This window comes from Harpegnathos saltator, unplaced genomic scaffold (assembly GCF_003227715.2).
Source record: "Harpegnathos saltator strain DR-91 unplaced genomic scaffold, Hsal_v8.6 scaffold403, whole genome shotgun sequence".
In the NCBI taxonomy this organism is placed as follows: domain Eukaryota; kingdom Metazoa; phylum Arthropoda; class Insecta; order Hymenoptera; family Formicidae; genus Harpegnathos; species Harpegnathos saltator.
The window spans coordinates 990,188-1,004,241 of NW_020230210.1; the positions used below are offsets into that span (position 1 = coordinate 990,188).

General features: G+C 40.8%; 3 protein-coding genes and 1 long non-coding RNA gene across 5 annotated transcripts; 1 reads left to right on the plus strand and 3 right to left on the minus strand.

Annotated features, from left to right (window-relative positions):
• The first annotated feature begins 787 nt into the window (after positions 1 to 787).
• Positions 788 to 8,978, plus strand: LOC105189302 (serine-rich adhesin for platelets). 2 transcript variants are annotated; one of them, XM_011151314.3, is made up of 4 exons: positions 793 to 1,190; positions 2,346 to 6,446; positions 6,902 to 7,112; positions 7,200 to 8,978. In XM_011151314.3, exons 2-4 carry the CDS (start codon positions 2,370 to 2,372, stop codon positions 7,394 to 7,396), a joined length of 4,485 nt encoding a protein of 1,494 aa, XP_011149616.2. In that variant the 5' UTR covers positions 793 to 1,190; positions 2,346 to 2,369; the 3' UTR covers positions 7,397 to 8,978. The 2 variants fall into 2 exon arrangements, with proteins under 2 accessions (XP_025156951.1, XP_011149616.2); XM_025301166.1 differs by lacking the exons at positions 6,902 to 7,112; positions 7,200 to 8,978 and adding an exon at positions 6,535 to 6,756 and having other exon boundaries at positions 788 to 1,190.
• Positions 8,581 to 10,718, minus strand: Syx18 (syntaxin 18). The gene is made up of 2 exons (XM_011151313.3): positions 10,430 to 10,718; positions 8,581 to 10,109 (listed from the first exon to the last, which is right to left on the minus strand). Exon 2 carries the CDS (start codon positions 10,032 to 10,034, stop codon positions 9,054 to 9,056), a length of 981 nt encoding a protein of 326 aa, XP_011149615.1. The 5' UTR covers positions 10,035 to 10,109; positions 10,430 to 10,718; the 3' UTR covers positions 8,581 to 9,053.
• Positions 10,719 to 11,337: 619 nt separating this feature from the next.
• Positions 11,338 to 12,374, minus strand: RsfS312 (ribosomal silencing factor RsfS-like protein, 312). Its single transcript, XM_011151383.3, has 3 exons — positions 11,976 to 12,374; positions 11,608 to 11,868; positions 11,338 to 11,539 (listed from the first exon to the last, which is right to left on the minus strand). The coding sequence occupies exons 1-3, from the start codon at positions 12,307 to 12,309 to the stop codon at positions 11,364 to 11,366; spliced, it is 771 nt and encodes a 256-aa protein (XP_011149685.1). The 5' UTR covers positions 12,310 to 12,374; the 3' UTR covers positions 11,338 to 11,363.
• Positions 12,375 to 12,517: 143 nt separating this feature from the next.
• Positions 12,518 to 13,346, minus strand: LOC105189300 (uncharacterized). The gene is made up of 3 exons (XR_850248.3): positions 13,166 to 13,346; positions 12,783 to 12,869; positions 12,518 to 12,689 (listed from the first exon to the last, which is right to left on the minus strand). It is a non-coding gene; the product is annotated as an uncharacterized LOC105189300 (long non-coding RNA).
• Positions 13,347 to 14,054: the final 708 nt, after the last annotated feature.

Genomic DNA, 14,054 nt, shown 5'->3' on the forward strand with positions numbered 1-14,054 from the left:
GGAGCACGCCTGCGCAGTAACTCACAACGAAAGGCAAGAAATGAAATATACGTGATATGACATAAATATGTCAACAATCATTGGGTGCATTGGATGCATTCAGTACTATAACCGCTCACTGAGCGCTAAGTGAGCTCTTGCATCTGATTGGTGTATATTTTTAAATCTAAAGGAATATACCAATCAAATGTAAAAGCTCATTGAGCGCTCAGTGAGCGGTTGTAGTACTGAATGCACCCAATGCACCCTATGGCTGCGTTCAGAAAACACAACGGTTATACAACGGTTGAATAATTCGTCAACGTTATTGGTCTGAATGTAAGGATCTAATAGTAAGGACCAATAGTTACTAAGCGCTCAGTGAGCGCTTTGTTTTCTGAACGCACCTATGGCCACGTTCAGTAGAACAAAGTGATCAGAGAGCGCTTAGTGATTATTGTCTGTGATTGGAGCATTCTGTTAGATTCTTCATAGACCCAGAAGTATTTACCAATCAGGAGCGAGATTTAGTGGAAAATCTAATAATGTCCAACTGTTGAGTCTGCTGAATGCAGCCAATTACGCCGAAGCTCTGTTGTCCAGACTCTCTATTGTAGGGTCTCTAGTGCGGAAAGTCGGTATCGCCAAAAACGCCATGTTGGCCGTTCTCAGGTTCCTCTCTGTTCATTACACATAAATCGCATGAATTATCCAGTCTCGTCCAAGTGTCACCTAACGGCCGCAGCGCACACTACAAGACAATTAAAACAACAAAGAGAGAGAGAAAGAGAGAGAGAGACGATGCAAGGCGTCGTAACGCGACTATGCGTATTCACGTCCGGCTAAATCTTTAAAAGTTACAAACAAAAGCAATAATCTTCTCATTAGGAGGAACAAAGAAAACGCACAAGCGTACGCGAACGAAAGATAGGAATTTCGGCTTGCGGCGGAATTTCCGGTTCAAGCGGACAAATCCAGCTCTCGCATAATCCCCGTTGCATAATTTCCGCTCATCACGTCGTAGCGTCGCGCGCGTCGCGTTGCGTCGCGTCCCGCGGTACAAAATGGCGACGATCGCTTCACGTTCCTCAGTGTTGCGATACGTGTGACGACGAGAATACATCGTTTTTGCGCGCTCTTTCATGGAGAGCGGAGTATCCTCGATGCACCTGTTATTTCTGAACGCCAAGCGACTTCGTTGTTGATCTCAGGTAAGCCGAATGACGCGCACGGTAAACGAAAACGGGAAGTCACGGGAGGAACGTGCCGGACGGCGCGAGAGACGGCCGGCGGTGAGCTTGTTTGGTCGGTTGTGTGTAAACAGGAAGATCGTGGCTTTGCATGGCAAATTTCCGCCCAGGGCGGACGCCGCGCCACGTGCGCCGATCGTCGACGGCCCTCTCGCGTTATCTCGCGCTCTTTTCTCGCGGCCACCGCGCTGCTGAGTCGTCGCTTCCCGCCGTAACCTTTTTGTCGCCATTGTAAACACCGTGCTACGCCGCACGCGGTACATCCGCCGATCGTTGTGTGGAAACGCGCGCGATATAGCACATTCTCCGGTATCACATTGATTCCGCGTTGTTTACATCACTCTCAAACAAGCGCGTACACACGCTGCTCGTGATAAACGAGCGATATTGTACATTTATGATGAATCGTATACTAATCGCGAATGAAAGAGATATAGCCGTTGCCCGGCTGACCCTGAAATTTGCGACTCTAATTGCAACATGTGGTCTTGTGGAGTACGGAGACACGAGTGAAACGTAAATCGTAATGAGGACTTGTAAATTCTCTCTCATTTCGAGCAACTTTCCTTTTTTTTTTTTAAGATCGAGCTCGAGGTTTAGCCATCCACGGGCTGTGGTCACACCATGGTCTATCGCATGAGTCACGTATATGATAATATTGGTGATCGTAAAAAGAGCGCGCGGTAAAAAGCGCACCAACGTGTTGCAAGATCGTAAAATTATCATGTGTGATTTGAAGATAGACAATCGTTTGACTATGATTTATATTCGATTAATCTTGGGATTTCTATTTTGAAGAAATTATTAGAAACAAAGAAAATTATATTTCTATTTTAGATAAATTATTAGTATTTTTATTGCCATTACCTTAATTCAAGATACACATTTTTAGTATTTTTTAGTTTTAATTTAAAATATAAATTTTTAGTATTCTTTTAGAAAAGAATTCAGCACACACACACATACACACACAAAGTACTTGTTTTGTGCAGAATTCCTTTTTTACAGCGGATTATTATGTTCATTTGCTAATTGTTAGTTTCACTATTGTTATATAAATATTGTTTTTAATTGTGTTTTTATGAATCTTGTGTGACATGTTATTTATATTTTTAGATTACTTGCTACGGGCCATAAAAAATGTCGAACTCAGAGAAAACAGATGTTTGTGTACCAGATACACAGGAAACATATTTTGAAGAATCTAACAATGAAAAAACTTGCAGTGAGACACAAAATTCAACTTTAAATGAGAGCCAAGACTTTCATCTTGTCGATTTTGGAGCAGACGAGAATGTAACTGACAAGACACAATCTTTGGGAGAAGATAGCTGTCAAAAAATAGTTAAAGAAGGTTTGCAGCAGACTTCCAACATACCGGAATCTAAAACAGATGACAACTCAATAACTGCAAGCGATAAAGTTGAAAGTGAAGAAAAGATTACTGTAGATGAGACGACAGAGAGCAAGCTGATCAAGAAAAGTGAGGAGATCAGCGATGAGCTTACTGACAATGACGAAGATGAAATTATTCAAGGTACACCTCCTCATAGTTACACGCCGCCTAAGAAAGCAGAGGGCGATATCGAAGGCGCGAGTCTTAAAAGGAAAGCGGGATCCTTCGAAGAACCTCCGACCAAAGTTCTTAAAACAACGTCGATGGAGAACGTAGTGAACGTTAAGGAACAGTTCGTGGGAGAGGAGAGTCGTCAGTCCTGCAAATCCGACGATTCATACGACGAACTGTTCAAAAGTACGCAGAGTAACGTCATAATAGAGGAAACTCAAGATCCAGCAAGTCAGTTAACTCTGAACTCGCTACAGAGCTCTACCGTACCGGCCGAAACGATGGACGTCGACAAAGAGCAACAGGAAAAGGAGGAGACCTTTTCCGAGAAATGCTGCGACGTGGAAAAAGACGAGAATCTCAACGTCTCCGCAAAACTCGCCGACGCCAATGCTGACAACAGCACCGTCGCCACCGTGAATTCGTTACATGAAAGCGATATTCAGGACAAGTGCGAGGCGAAAGGGACCGTCTCGGCATCTAGCGTTGCGGCGAAAAGTGTCGATGAGAAACCTCAAACGGACACATCGGATAAGAAAGAGACTGAGGACGAGAAGTCGCCGGAGATCCAAGAAGACACAATCACAGAGGCAGTCATAGATACGGTGGTAGCCGACGAGGACGACAACATGACAGATTCGACAAACTGCATTTGTCGAGGCGAGGAGACTGCCAAGCCCGAGCCCGAGCCCGAGCCCGAGCCTAAGCCCGAGCCTAAGCCCGAGCCTAAGCCCGAGCCTAAGCCCGAGCCCGAGTCCAAGCCCGAGAAGCCTACCGAGACCGACGAGGAGGTTCCGTCGTCTCAGTCGAAAGTACGCAACAAATCTCCATCATGCTTGACTGCCGCGAACTCCTGCAAATCGCGAAAGAGCATAGAGCTCGTGTACGACGGCGTGAGCAGGTCCGCCACTGATGTTGACAGCGAGTCAAGACCGGAGGTCGTAGAGATCGTCGATGACACTGACAAGAGCATCCTGGATTCTTCGACGGAGATAATCTACGACCAAACAAACAACGCTAAGAACAAACCGAAGCCGGAAGTCGTGAACATCGATGATTCTCACGAAGACGGCGAGAAAATCGTTTTGGATGGCCTCAACGCCAATTCGGAGGTGACTGCCACGGACAAGAAGACCCGCGAGGATATGAACGAGACGTTATACAAGAGCTGCTACGATACCAAGAGCGAGTTCAGCTACAAGAGTGTATCGGAGAGCAACAAGGAGTCGATGGATTCTAAAATGGACAGCAACAAGATGGTGAATGGTAACGACGAATCTAAAAGGAACGACAAAACCGTCAGCGTCGAATCTGACACGTTCTCCAGCTACGAGACGCCACCCGCTGTTCTCAACAGAAATGACAGCGGCAACGCGGCTATACTCAGCTCGCAGAAACTGGCCGCGAAAGGTCTTCTAATCTCCAAGGACTTGGACAGCATTGAGCTGATCAGCATAAGCGACCACGAGCAGGACATATCTAACACCGACGATGGCGCGAGAAAGTCCGACTCGGTTCACAACAGCGTGCTGACTAAAACTGTACAGGTGGAGAAGGAGATCGGTATGTACGTAAAGCTGAGATGTCTTCTGCAGGTTGACGAGAATACCAAGGAGTTCTTGAGCAAAGAGCTCACCGCTGTACACTGCGAAGCTATGGCGGAGTCCACTTTGAGACAGAAGGAAGACACGGCGTCGTCTTCGTTAGCCGATATTTCCGACAACAAGGAGACCTCACCTGGTTCGGTGAACAGCAATCCCCAGCTGTTTCACTTGAACCCGTCGAGGTTGTCCATGATGTCGTCCACCAGTTCGTCTAGCGCCAGCTCAGCATCCAGCGCCACGTCGCTTATGGCTAAGCAACTGCTCAAGGAAAGTGTGCTGTTCTCCTTGCCTCGTGGCCCAGCGAAACATGCGAAGAAAATATCGCAAGATGTGCCGTCGGTGAGCGAAAAGCAGGCTTTCGATGAGACATATGAACGCTTGACACGCGAATGGGGCAACAACCGATTTTTAACCATGACCGTGTTGAACTATGCAAACGCGGAGCTGAACGCGTTGGACACTCACAATATCAGCAACGAGCGATTGGACGACCATCACTTGCAGAAGCATCTGCGACGTTTGCCCTCATCGACACCGGAGGTTCCGGCGGAGAAGATCGAGTTGACGACACACTCTGAAATGACCACACCGAAGAGCACCAAGAAGAACAAGTCCCTGAAGAGACCCAGGAGCAAAATGACGAGATCGCAGGTGCACACGAACGGCGAGAGTAAGAGTAACGCGAGTACGCCAACCACGGCGTTCAATTCCAAAACAGAGGACAATACGACAGACGACAATACACCTCGGAAGAAGACTAAAATGAACATCGCCGCCGTACCTGACGACGACGCGGAGCAAGCCAAGTTGATGATCAGCAACGCGGACGTCCTCGCGAACTCGTCGCCGTTGCCGATCGACGATCTCATCGGCAGGAAGGTGTTCGCTAAATGGTCGGACAATAATTACTATCCCGGCACGGTAATCGAACGCGCGAAGGCCAAGTACAAGGTGAAATTCTATGACAGTGTGGTCAAGTTGCTTATACCAGAGTTCGTCATACCGATACCAAAGATTCTGAAGGAAAATTTGTCAGTGTACGCGACTACACAGGCCAACGATTATGGCTCCAGCGGCATCATCATAGATGTGAAGAGCAGCAAGGACACTACAGAGGACGACGTGCGCTACACTGTGGAGACAGACGAAGGTGAGCGTCTGCATGTTCAATTGAAGAACATCTTCCTGTCGCCCGATCAGGCTCTGCTGCTGAAGGAAGTGCTGGACTCCGACAACAAGAGCCTGCCGAGCACACCGAAGCATCTGGGTCAGGTGTCGCTGGATAACATGGTGGATGGTAAGCGACGCTCCAAACGGATCGGCACACCTATCTTCTCGACCCCCAAGTCCAGAAACAGCGGCACTAGCTCGTCCAGCAAGACCGGTCGTCAAGACCGGAAGTCGTCGGAGCCGTCAGTATCGGGGATGGCGACAAAGATGAAGAAAGAACGAAGCGTGTTGTCCGAGAACGAGAGCATGTCCAGCGACACGAATATCGAGCCCGTGCCGCTGGATGAGTGCGCGCAGTGGGGAGTGCAAAAAGAGATCATCGGTACGCCGCATGAGCAAGTGGTGAAAGGGCCGAAGAGCAGGATCAAGAGCAAGCGCAGCTTCAAGAAGAAGGTGGAGGACGAGCTGACGATCGCGACTCTCGGACCGATTCCCACCGACAACACCATCTTCAAGGGCATGTCGTTCATCCTCACTTGCGCGTCATTAGAGTGTCTGGATAGATATCAAGACAACGATATCGATGCAGAAGAAAAGGCCCTCGCATCAAGCACGGAGGACAACGCATCAGGCACCGATGAGACTGACAACGAGCAGGAGTGGATGGAACGACCGTTCGTGCGAGACCGGCTGCACACGCAGATCGTGGCGGGTGGCGGCAGAGTCTACGAGGACTTCAACGAGATCCCGAAGGACGAGTACAAGAAGACTAAGCTCATCACGAATGTGCCAAACACCACGGCGAAAAGCATACTCTGCCTCGCGGTCGGCATCCGCGCCTACAATCACAAGTGGATCATCAGATGCTGCTTGGAGGTAAGTGGAAGTTCCCTCTGCGCTCTCCGGATTCGGAACGCAAACATAATACGATTGGGTCTCTTTGATTTGATTCTCGGATCCGAAGAGGATCGCTCCGAAACATCCTCTCCCTGAAGAAGTGAACTGGAATGTTCACAAAACGTTGGAGACAAATCTAAGATGGTACAAAGCCGGAAATCAAATCAAACATTTCTCTACATATGTATCAGACATTTTTATATATATTCTTATATATATTCGTATATATATCTTTATATATATATACAGTTTTATATATAGGAATCGTTATTAATTACTTAATTTCATTAGTGCTCACGTTATCGTGAATGAAAACTTGTGATACTAACGAAATACAAGAATTTTACATTAATTCACCACTAGCAAGCATCTCGCTGCAGTATTTTTTTAGTATGTCCGAACATGTTGCAAATCATGTCGTATTATATTTTCAGGGGAAACTCGTGAACTCCGCTGAGGACATGCTTCCAAGCGGCTGGAGCTTACAGAGGCGAGCTTACGTGGAAACGTTCCAAATTGATATCAGACCGCTGGCACAACTCGTGGTGATAATTCCCAATCTCTTGATGGACCAACAGTTCGCTGCGTTTTGGGCGCAGGTGTGCGACAACGCGGGTGCTGTAGTTTTAGTCGCGGAGAATTCAGGTATGCTCGTTGGATCAACGTAACATCTAAAATAACATTTACATCCCATTGCGCGCGAGTGACTGAATTTTGCGTCATATTTTGCAGAAAGTATCGAGGAAATGGAATTCGACAGTGCTGCGGTGATCGTTTCTAATCAGAGGTGTCCTGCGTGGGCCGTAGAAAGAGCACAACAGTTTCGAATCCCACTGATGTCTACCACATGGGTCACACAGTGCTTAATCGAAGGCAAGATTTGCTTGTACAACCAGCACTCCCGTTATAGGTACAACTACACAAATTAAAACGTATTGTTGTTCAAGAGACTCGCTATACATTCGCGAAAATTCAGATCGTAATCAGTGTGATTTTTAACGATCGTGCCAGCGCTCTTGTGTTTTTTTATATTTTTATTTCTTTTTTTTTTTTTTTTGTTCTTTTATACATCTGACTTGTCACAGAAGAAGACAAGAGAGCAACAATTATTGCAAATGATTGATGCGATTTTAGCTTTTTTTTCTGTATCTTGCTATTATTTTATTTAATTCAAGAGTGATGTTTATTTGAACATCATTATCCACTTCGATTATGATTTAATTATCAATAGTGTCACGAAATATTATTTAATTTTGATCATGTTTACCCAGAAAATCTCTTGACAGCAAAACGTTATTTTCTCATGTCAATTCAATAAATATTTCTCCTAGAAACATAGGAAATACAAAATTTACGAAAAGATTTTGTTCGAATATGCCAATAAAAAACTCAACGCAAATCGTATCGACGAGTCTCATGACTATTAATGAATTTGTCGATATTCGTGTTTGTATATTGCTTTCCAATATCTTTCGACTTTTTAACGATAATAATGTTTTTGTTATGTGTCGTTATGATGTTGTAACAATCTGACGCAATCACGCGTGATGGCAACATTATTATTATTAAAAAGTTACGGAAGGGACATAGAAGAGTGATGTAGCTGTTTAGACTTTTGTAAGATTTTGTACAAAACAACACACGACGCAAAGAACATTTACCTGTGTGAAAAACATTTGCGGTGATCTTAGAACGTATATATCTATAATGAAAGAAGCATGGCCAATCTGGGCGATAAAAATAGATATCTACCTAAAATCTTGAGATATCCATCTGAGATCTTCAGATATATTTTTTTACGCATAAAGTCATCGTTGCGCTTAAACGAGAAGAAATAATAAAACGTGTAACAATACGTTACATCTTTTTTATCTTATTACATTTGATGATAGTCATGCCTTTCCGGATATATATGTATTCTAAGAGCGACGGTGTTGTTTGGACATTACTATTTGCATCGATTTGCGACATCATGTTATCTCTCCTTTTCCTTATACCTAACTTATCTTGGAAGTATACGAACATTGCATGTTTGTTGTATATTCGTTTATACTTCGCAAAAGTGGAATCTGGGAGATATAAAATACACCAATATATGTTTGACGAATTTCAATATTAGTAACTAAAGACGTCTCATTCTTTATTTATTCTTGGCATCAAAACATTTTCACATGTTTTGCATTTTTTTAATTAAAGATAAATAAAAACTGATTAAATTTATTTACTGATAAGGTGTTCGTCAAAAATATGTATCACGATTATGACAAATAAATGTACCGCCTGTAAAGGATACTTCTATGAAAGATGTATCATAATCCACATTGATGATGGTAAAAAGAATTACCCGTCGAAGTAAAAGTAAACAAAACCGTGGAACAAACTAGGCGGTAATATGTGTATATAAGTAAATATATATATATATATATATATAGATGATATATATCTTATAAGTTATATATATATCTATTATGTACAATGTTTAAGGGAAAAATACAATCATATTTTGGCAAATGCGTTTCTCCTTCGAATCTCTTCGACATCCCTTTTTTCATCTTTATAACAGTAATTGGGGATCTAATTAGTTATTTATGGATTATACCAATCGAGAAACAATAAAGAGAACGACATTACCAATAAGAAGAAGAGGATCCACACTCTGAGTCCGGCGTTCCGTTGAATCGCCTGTCGAATTTGCTCATTTGCCTCCTTCACATTCTCGGTAGACCCGACGACCGTAGTCATCAACCTGTCCAGATCTTTATCCTGATCAAGGATCTTTTCCGTAAAGATCTCTTGCAATTCGGCGATGTGGACCACTTTACTCTCGATCTGACTGACCTCTTCTGTCAAGGTGTTCAGTTCACTGTACAGCTGCTCGTTCTCCGAATGAAACATCTGGATGTCTTCGGGTGACAGCTCTTCCTCGTACGTCAGCGTGTTAACATCTCCGTTGATCTCCTGAATCTTCATCGGGCTCGAGTCGATCGAGTCGTTTTTACTCTCATGATCGTCTGTAGGTTTCTGCGTCGCGTTCAAAGCCGACTTTCCGGCCTTTGTTGATGATGACTGATCGACAAGCTTGGTATCAGATTGCAATTTGATAATCTTTCGCATCTCCATGGTTTTTTTTACACGCATCGCTTTCTGTTCAGAGTATATCTTGCAGACGTTTTTCAGGTAATCTTCTATCATCAGCAACATGATCTCGCGATGCTCGACGTTTTGCTGCGAAACCTCAGACGCTGCGACTTCCCTCTTGAGATCCTTGATGAGCTGCGAACAAGTGCTCATTATATTCTGCGCTCCGGCATCGATCTTGTCACGTTCTGTGTCTGTCATGTGCGATGCAGTGCACAAGTGATTATGAAAGTCTAGATAAACCTTCCGGTTCTTTAATAAGAACTCTCGCAGCCTGGAAATCTGCACAACCACATTGTGCGCCTTAAGATGAAAGGAACTCTTGTTCCTGCTTTTCAGGAGATCTTTTGCATTAGTTGTTGTACCAAGTTCTCTGTTACGTAAATTTACTGTCTTCACACTGGCTTTGAACAATGCACTGACGTCCATATTTAAATTCTTGTAAAATCTTCAGAGACAATCGGTTATACCTTTATTGAGCTTTTTCTAGGATAATCTGTCATCCTATATATACAATATATTGAAATGTATTGCATTGATTGATACATTGTCATATAGAGATTCTTGCAAATTCCTTTTGTTCCTTTTTCTAAAGTATGTTCTTTAATACTTGAGAAAATTTAACAAACTAATGGTTTATCTTACAAGCTACACTGTTAGCATGAGTGTCACAATTTTTTCAAAGAGATGTAAATATTGCCCTTTTTTTTACTTTATAGAGCAACAACTAAAAGTTTAAATATTTATTTGTAAACATTGAATATAAAAATCAGCAAGAAACTCAATAAATACTAAATATAACTAATGACTACAACATAACTTACAGCTATGAACAGTAAATCCCATCTTTTGAAAAGTAAGTAAATAAAATAACAGATGCGCAAATATGATTATTAGTTTTCATATAATGCTAACATCATCCACGTTAACCTAAAAGTGAACAAAATTGAGGTTATATGCGTTAACAGCGTATTGATATATAATATGTTCTTTCTAACTCTCTGTCCACTTATAATTCTCTTTTGTTTCTTTTTTGCTCCTCGATATTTAATTATGTGTTTATTTTACTTTGAAAACAAATCCAGCAAGACATTACTGAGAGAAACACATCTATATACGTATATCGAGTGCAGGTGTATGAAAAGTGCATTATACGAAAAGCTATTTTGTTCGCACACATATATATATATATATATATATGCTGTCTTGTTATTATCACTTGGGAGTAATTAATATTTGATAGTATGAATGTTACACAATTAAGATACAATACAATCCCGCAGAAGACAGTTAAATATGTTTTAAATGTAGCATCATATTTATCCTATGGACTAAGTTAAACTCAAAAACTATAAGTGTTAATTAAAATCTTATTTGTTCCAAATATAAAATCAAATTTGGATTCAATTTTTGCTTGCATATTATTAGATGCATATTAAATATTAATATGATTTCTTATGATTTATATATGCACCTGGACAAGTTAATCTAATAATAGGATCACATTTAAATTTAATTTGGACTCATATTAAAAACATATTGAATTAAATTATTTATTAATATTTGATTTTTATCTAAATTTAACTTAGTCCATACAGAAGACAAATATGAACTATATTTAAAATATACTTAACTGTTTCTCACGGGATATTATCAATAAAATCTCATTTAATAATATACAAATTATTTTATTGAGTTTTATTAGCTCAAATTTATTTTTAAACTACATAACACACATATGTTACATATACACATGTATTATTTGTTCTCCTCTGGTTCAAGTTCAGATAGAAAGGCATTATACTGATCCATTGGATCAACTGGTTCTTTAGATATGTTACTCTTATCATCATACTGTGAGCCAACTGTCCACAATGTTTCTAAGTCATAATATTCTCTGGTAGATTCAGAAAAGATGTGCAAGATAATGTTTCCTACAACATAAGTAATGATTTTTACAGCAATGATTAATGATTGTATGACTATTTCTATAAAGCTATACCTAAATCTATTGCTATCCACTCTTTTGAATTTTCCCCTTCGATCTTAGGTATTTTATCAGACTCGTCTCGTTTCAATTTATAAACTTTGCGTACAAACGTGGCAAGAGCACTCATGTGTTTGAATGACATACAGGTTACAACAACAATATAATCTACATAGGCATATTCTTTTGGCACAGAGGCCACAAAAATCTGTCTGGCTTTGTTCAGTTCCAGCAACGTAACGAGATCCTCGATTTCATAAACGCCAGCAATACCACCTAGAAAAAATTATTTTATTTTAAAACTGTTGTAAAACAATATATATATATATATATATATATATATATACACACACAATCATCTTGATGACACAATCTGTACTCACGTTTTAGATTTATGCCAGCGTAGGGATCGTGAACAGTTTCTTGCTTGGTTAATAATTTCAAGTCGACTTTATATTGTTCCTCGGTGACGTCGAGGATAACGTCTGCCTCCTCGTCGTGAAAGACTTTGTACTTGGCATTAACGGAAGCCGCAAGGTTATTGTCATCTTTTCGCGAGTCGATCTCGTTTGCTCCGCCGAATTCCTTTCCCAAATTATTTGAAAATTGTCTCGATTGTTTCAATTGCGAGTATGTTAATATTTCTTTATCCTTGATGAAAGATTCATGCAATACCCTCCGCGAACGAAGCAAACTCCTTAAAATACACGAACGCATGTCGAGTAAATTCGAACAGTCGACAAAGTTGACTAGTTTAGGTTAGGTTGGGTTACATTGTGCTACCAAAGCCAGTCATGTTTCAGATATACTCGCGAATCTACAGTACTACTTAAATTTTACACTTATTTATAAATTCTCTAAAATTAAATTAATACTACTTAAAATATAGTACTTAAAGTAGAGGAAATGGTAATCATAAAGTCAATTTATATTCAACTTTAAATGATTGTATTTATTCAAATGCAATATTAAATGTATAAAATGTCCTCTGTCAGGAAAAACATATCCATTGAAATTTGTTACAAGCAAAGTTTTTCTTGCAGCTTCAACGATGGTTCGTCAAGCAATGTAAATTTATAGATTTGTTCTTCTTATGCCTAAAACATTCATAAAGACGTAGTAAATGAGGACAAAAGTCCAACACATAGGTAAATCAATTTGTTGCATCATAAGACAGAAATTATATTTACAGAAGATCATGTGGAAGTCGTTTACTTGGACCTCGCACGCATCTTCCTCCTTTTACGCTTTAGCCTGCGCATCCTCTTCTTTCGCCACTGTAAATCAAACATGCCGTTAATTCCTTGCGCGTCAGTGCTCCTCCGTAGAGGTTAAGTCAGGTTAACGTAAAAACTAAATTTATATGAAAGAAATAAAACTTGCAAAAGATAAAATCAAAACTCATAATTCCGCCAAAGTACTGTACGCATCATTAATTCAACTTATTTATTTGTTTTGTTCACAAAATTATCGTGCATTGTGTGAAGGCACAAGAGTAAATAAAATAGCTATTTTTTAACATTTATATGTACTCTGTACATAAAATAATTATATATTTTCTCAAAATAATTACCTTAGCTCTCATCCTACGAGTTGAAGACTGTTAAGTCGCCTTAAAAACGCTTGATTGCAACGGATTTCAGTACTAGGACATCCAAGTATACCCAACGACTTCTGAAAACAATATGGAAGAGAAAACGATTTCAGTGGGAAGGCGAGGCGAAAGCGGAGGGAAGCTTAATACTTCACAGTTCCGGTAGAGGGCCTTAAGTCTTGCATACAAAGATAACACTTTTTCATTCTCATGTGTCAGAAGAATCAACCAATCAAGATGACTTCCCTCAAATTCTGTTTAAGGCTTGATCTACAATACGTGTCGTAAGTTGTAAGCCGTAAGAATTGGCGAATCACAGTCGATTATTACAAAAATGATCGGCTATAATTGGTCAGTTCTTACGGCTTACAGCTTACAACACCTATTGTAGACCAGACCTAAGCCAATCGTCGATAATACCTCGTCTACAATAGAAAGGTCATTCTACAATACGTGTCGTAAGTTGTAAGTCGTAAGAATTGGCGAATCACAGTCGATCATTACAAAAATAATCGACTATAATTGGTCAGTTCTTACGGCTTACACTTACGACACGTATTGTAAAATGACCTGAAGTCGTAGAGTCGTAAGTCGTAGAAATTGACCAATCATAGTCCGGTAAGAGAAAAATAATCGACCGCGATTGGTCAATTTGTACGACTTACGACTCTATAGGCTCGTCTACAATAGCTGTAAGAATAAGGCTGTAAGGCTGTAACGTAAGCTGTCAGCGAATGAAAATATTTCATTTCGTGCCTTGCAATCTTACAGCCTTACTCTTACAGTTAATGTAGACGAGCCTTATGACTTCTATTGTAGACGAGGTATTAATCTAACTTGTAAGGTCGCCAACGTCGAAAATAAAACA

Excerpts from the sequence above, each read along its gene's own strand:
- LOC105189302 (XM_011151314.3), top strand. The coding sequence starts at position 2,370 with ATGTCGAACTCAGAGAAAACAGATGTTTGTGTACCAGATACACAGGAA. Across the intron at positions 6,447-6,901 it reads TCATCAGATGCTGCTTGGAG|GGGAAACTCGTGAACTCCGC; the intron begins GTAAGTGGAAGT and ends TTATATTTTCAG. Across the intron at positions 7,113-7,199 it reads TTTAGTCGCGGAGAATTCAG|AAAGTATCGAGGAAATGGAA; the intron begins GTATGCTCGTTG and ends CATATTTTGCAG.
- Syx18 (XM_011151313.3), bottom strand. The coding sequence starts at position 10,034 with ATGGACGTCAGTGCATTGTTCAAAGCCAGTGTGAAGACAGTAAATTTA.
- RsfS312 (XM_011151383.3), bottom strand. The coding sequence starts at position 12,309 with ATGCGTTCGTGTATTTTAAGGAGTTTGCTTCGTTCGCGGAGGGTATTG. Across the intron at positions 11,869-11,975 it reads CGCTGGCATAAATCTAAAAC|GTGGTATTGCTGGCGTTTAT; the intron begins GTGAGTACAGAT and ends AATTTTTTCTAG. Across the intron at positions 11,540-11,607 it reads GTGGATAGCAATAGATTTAG|GAAACATTATCTTGCACATC; the intron begins GTATAGCTTTAT and ends CTTATGTTGTAG.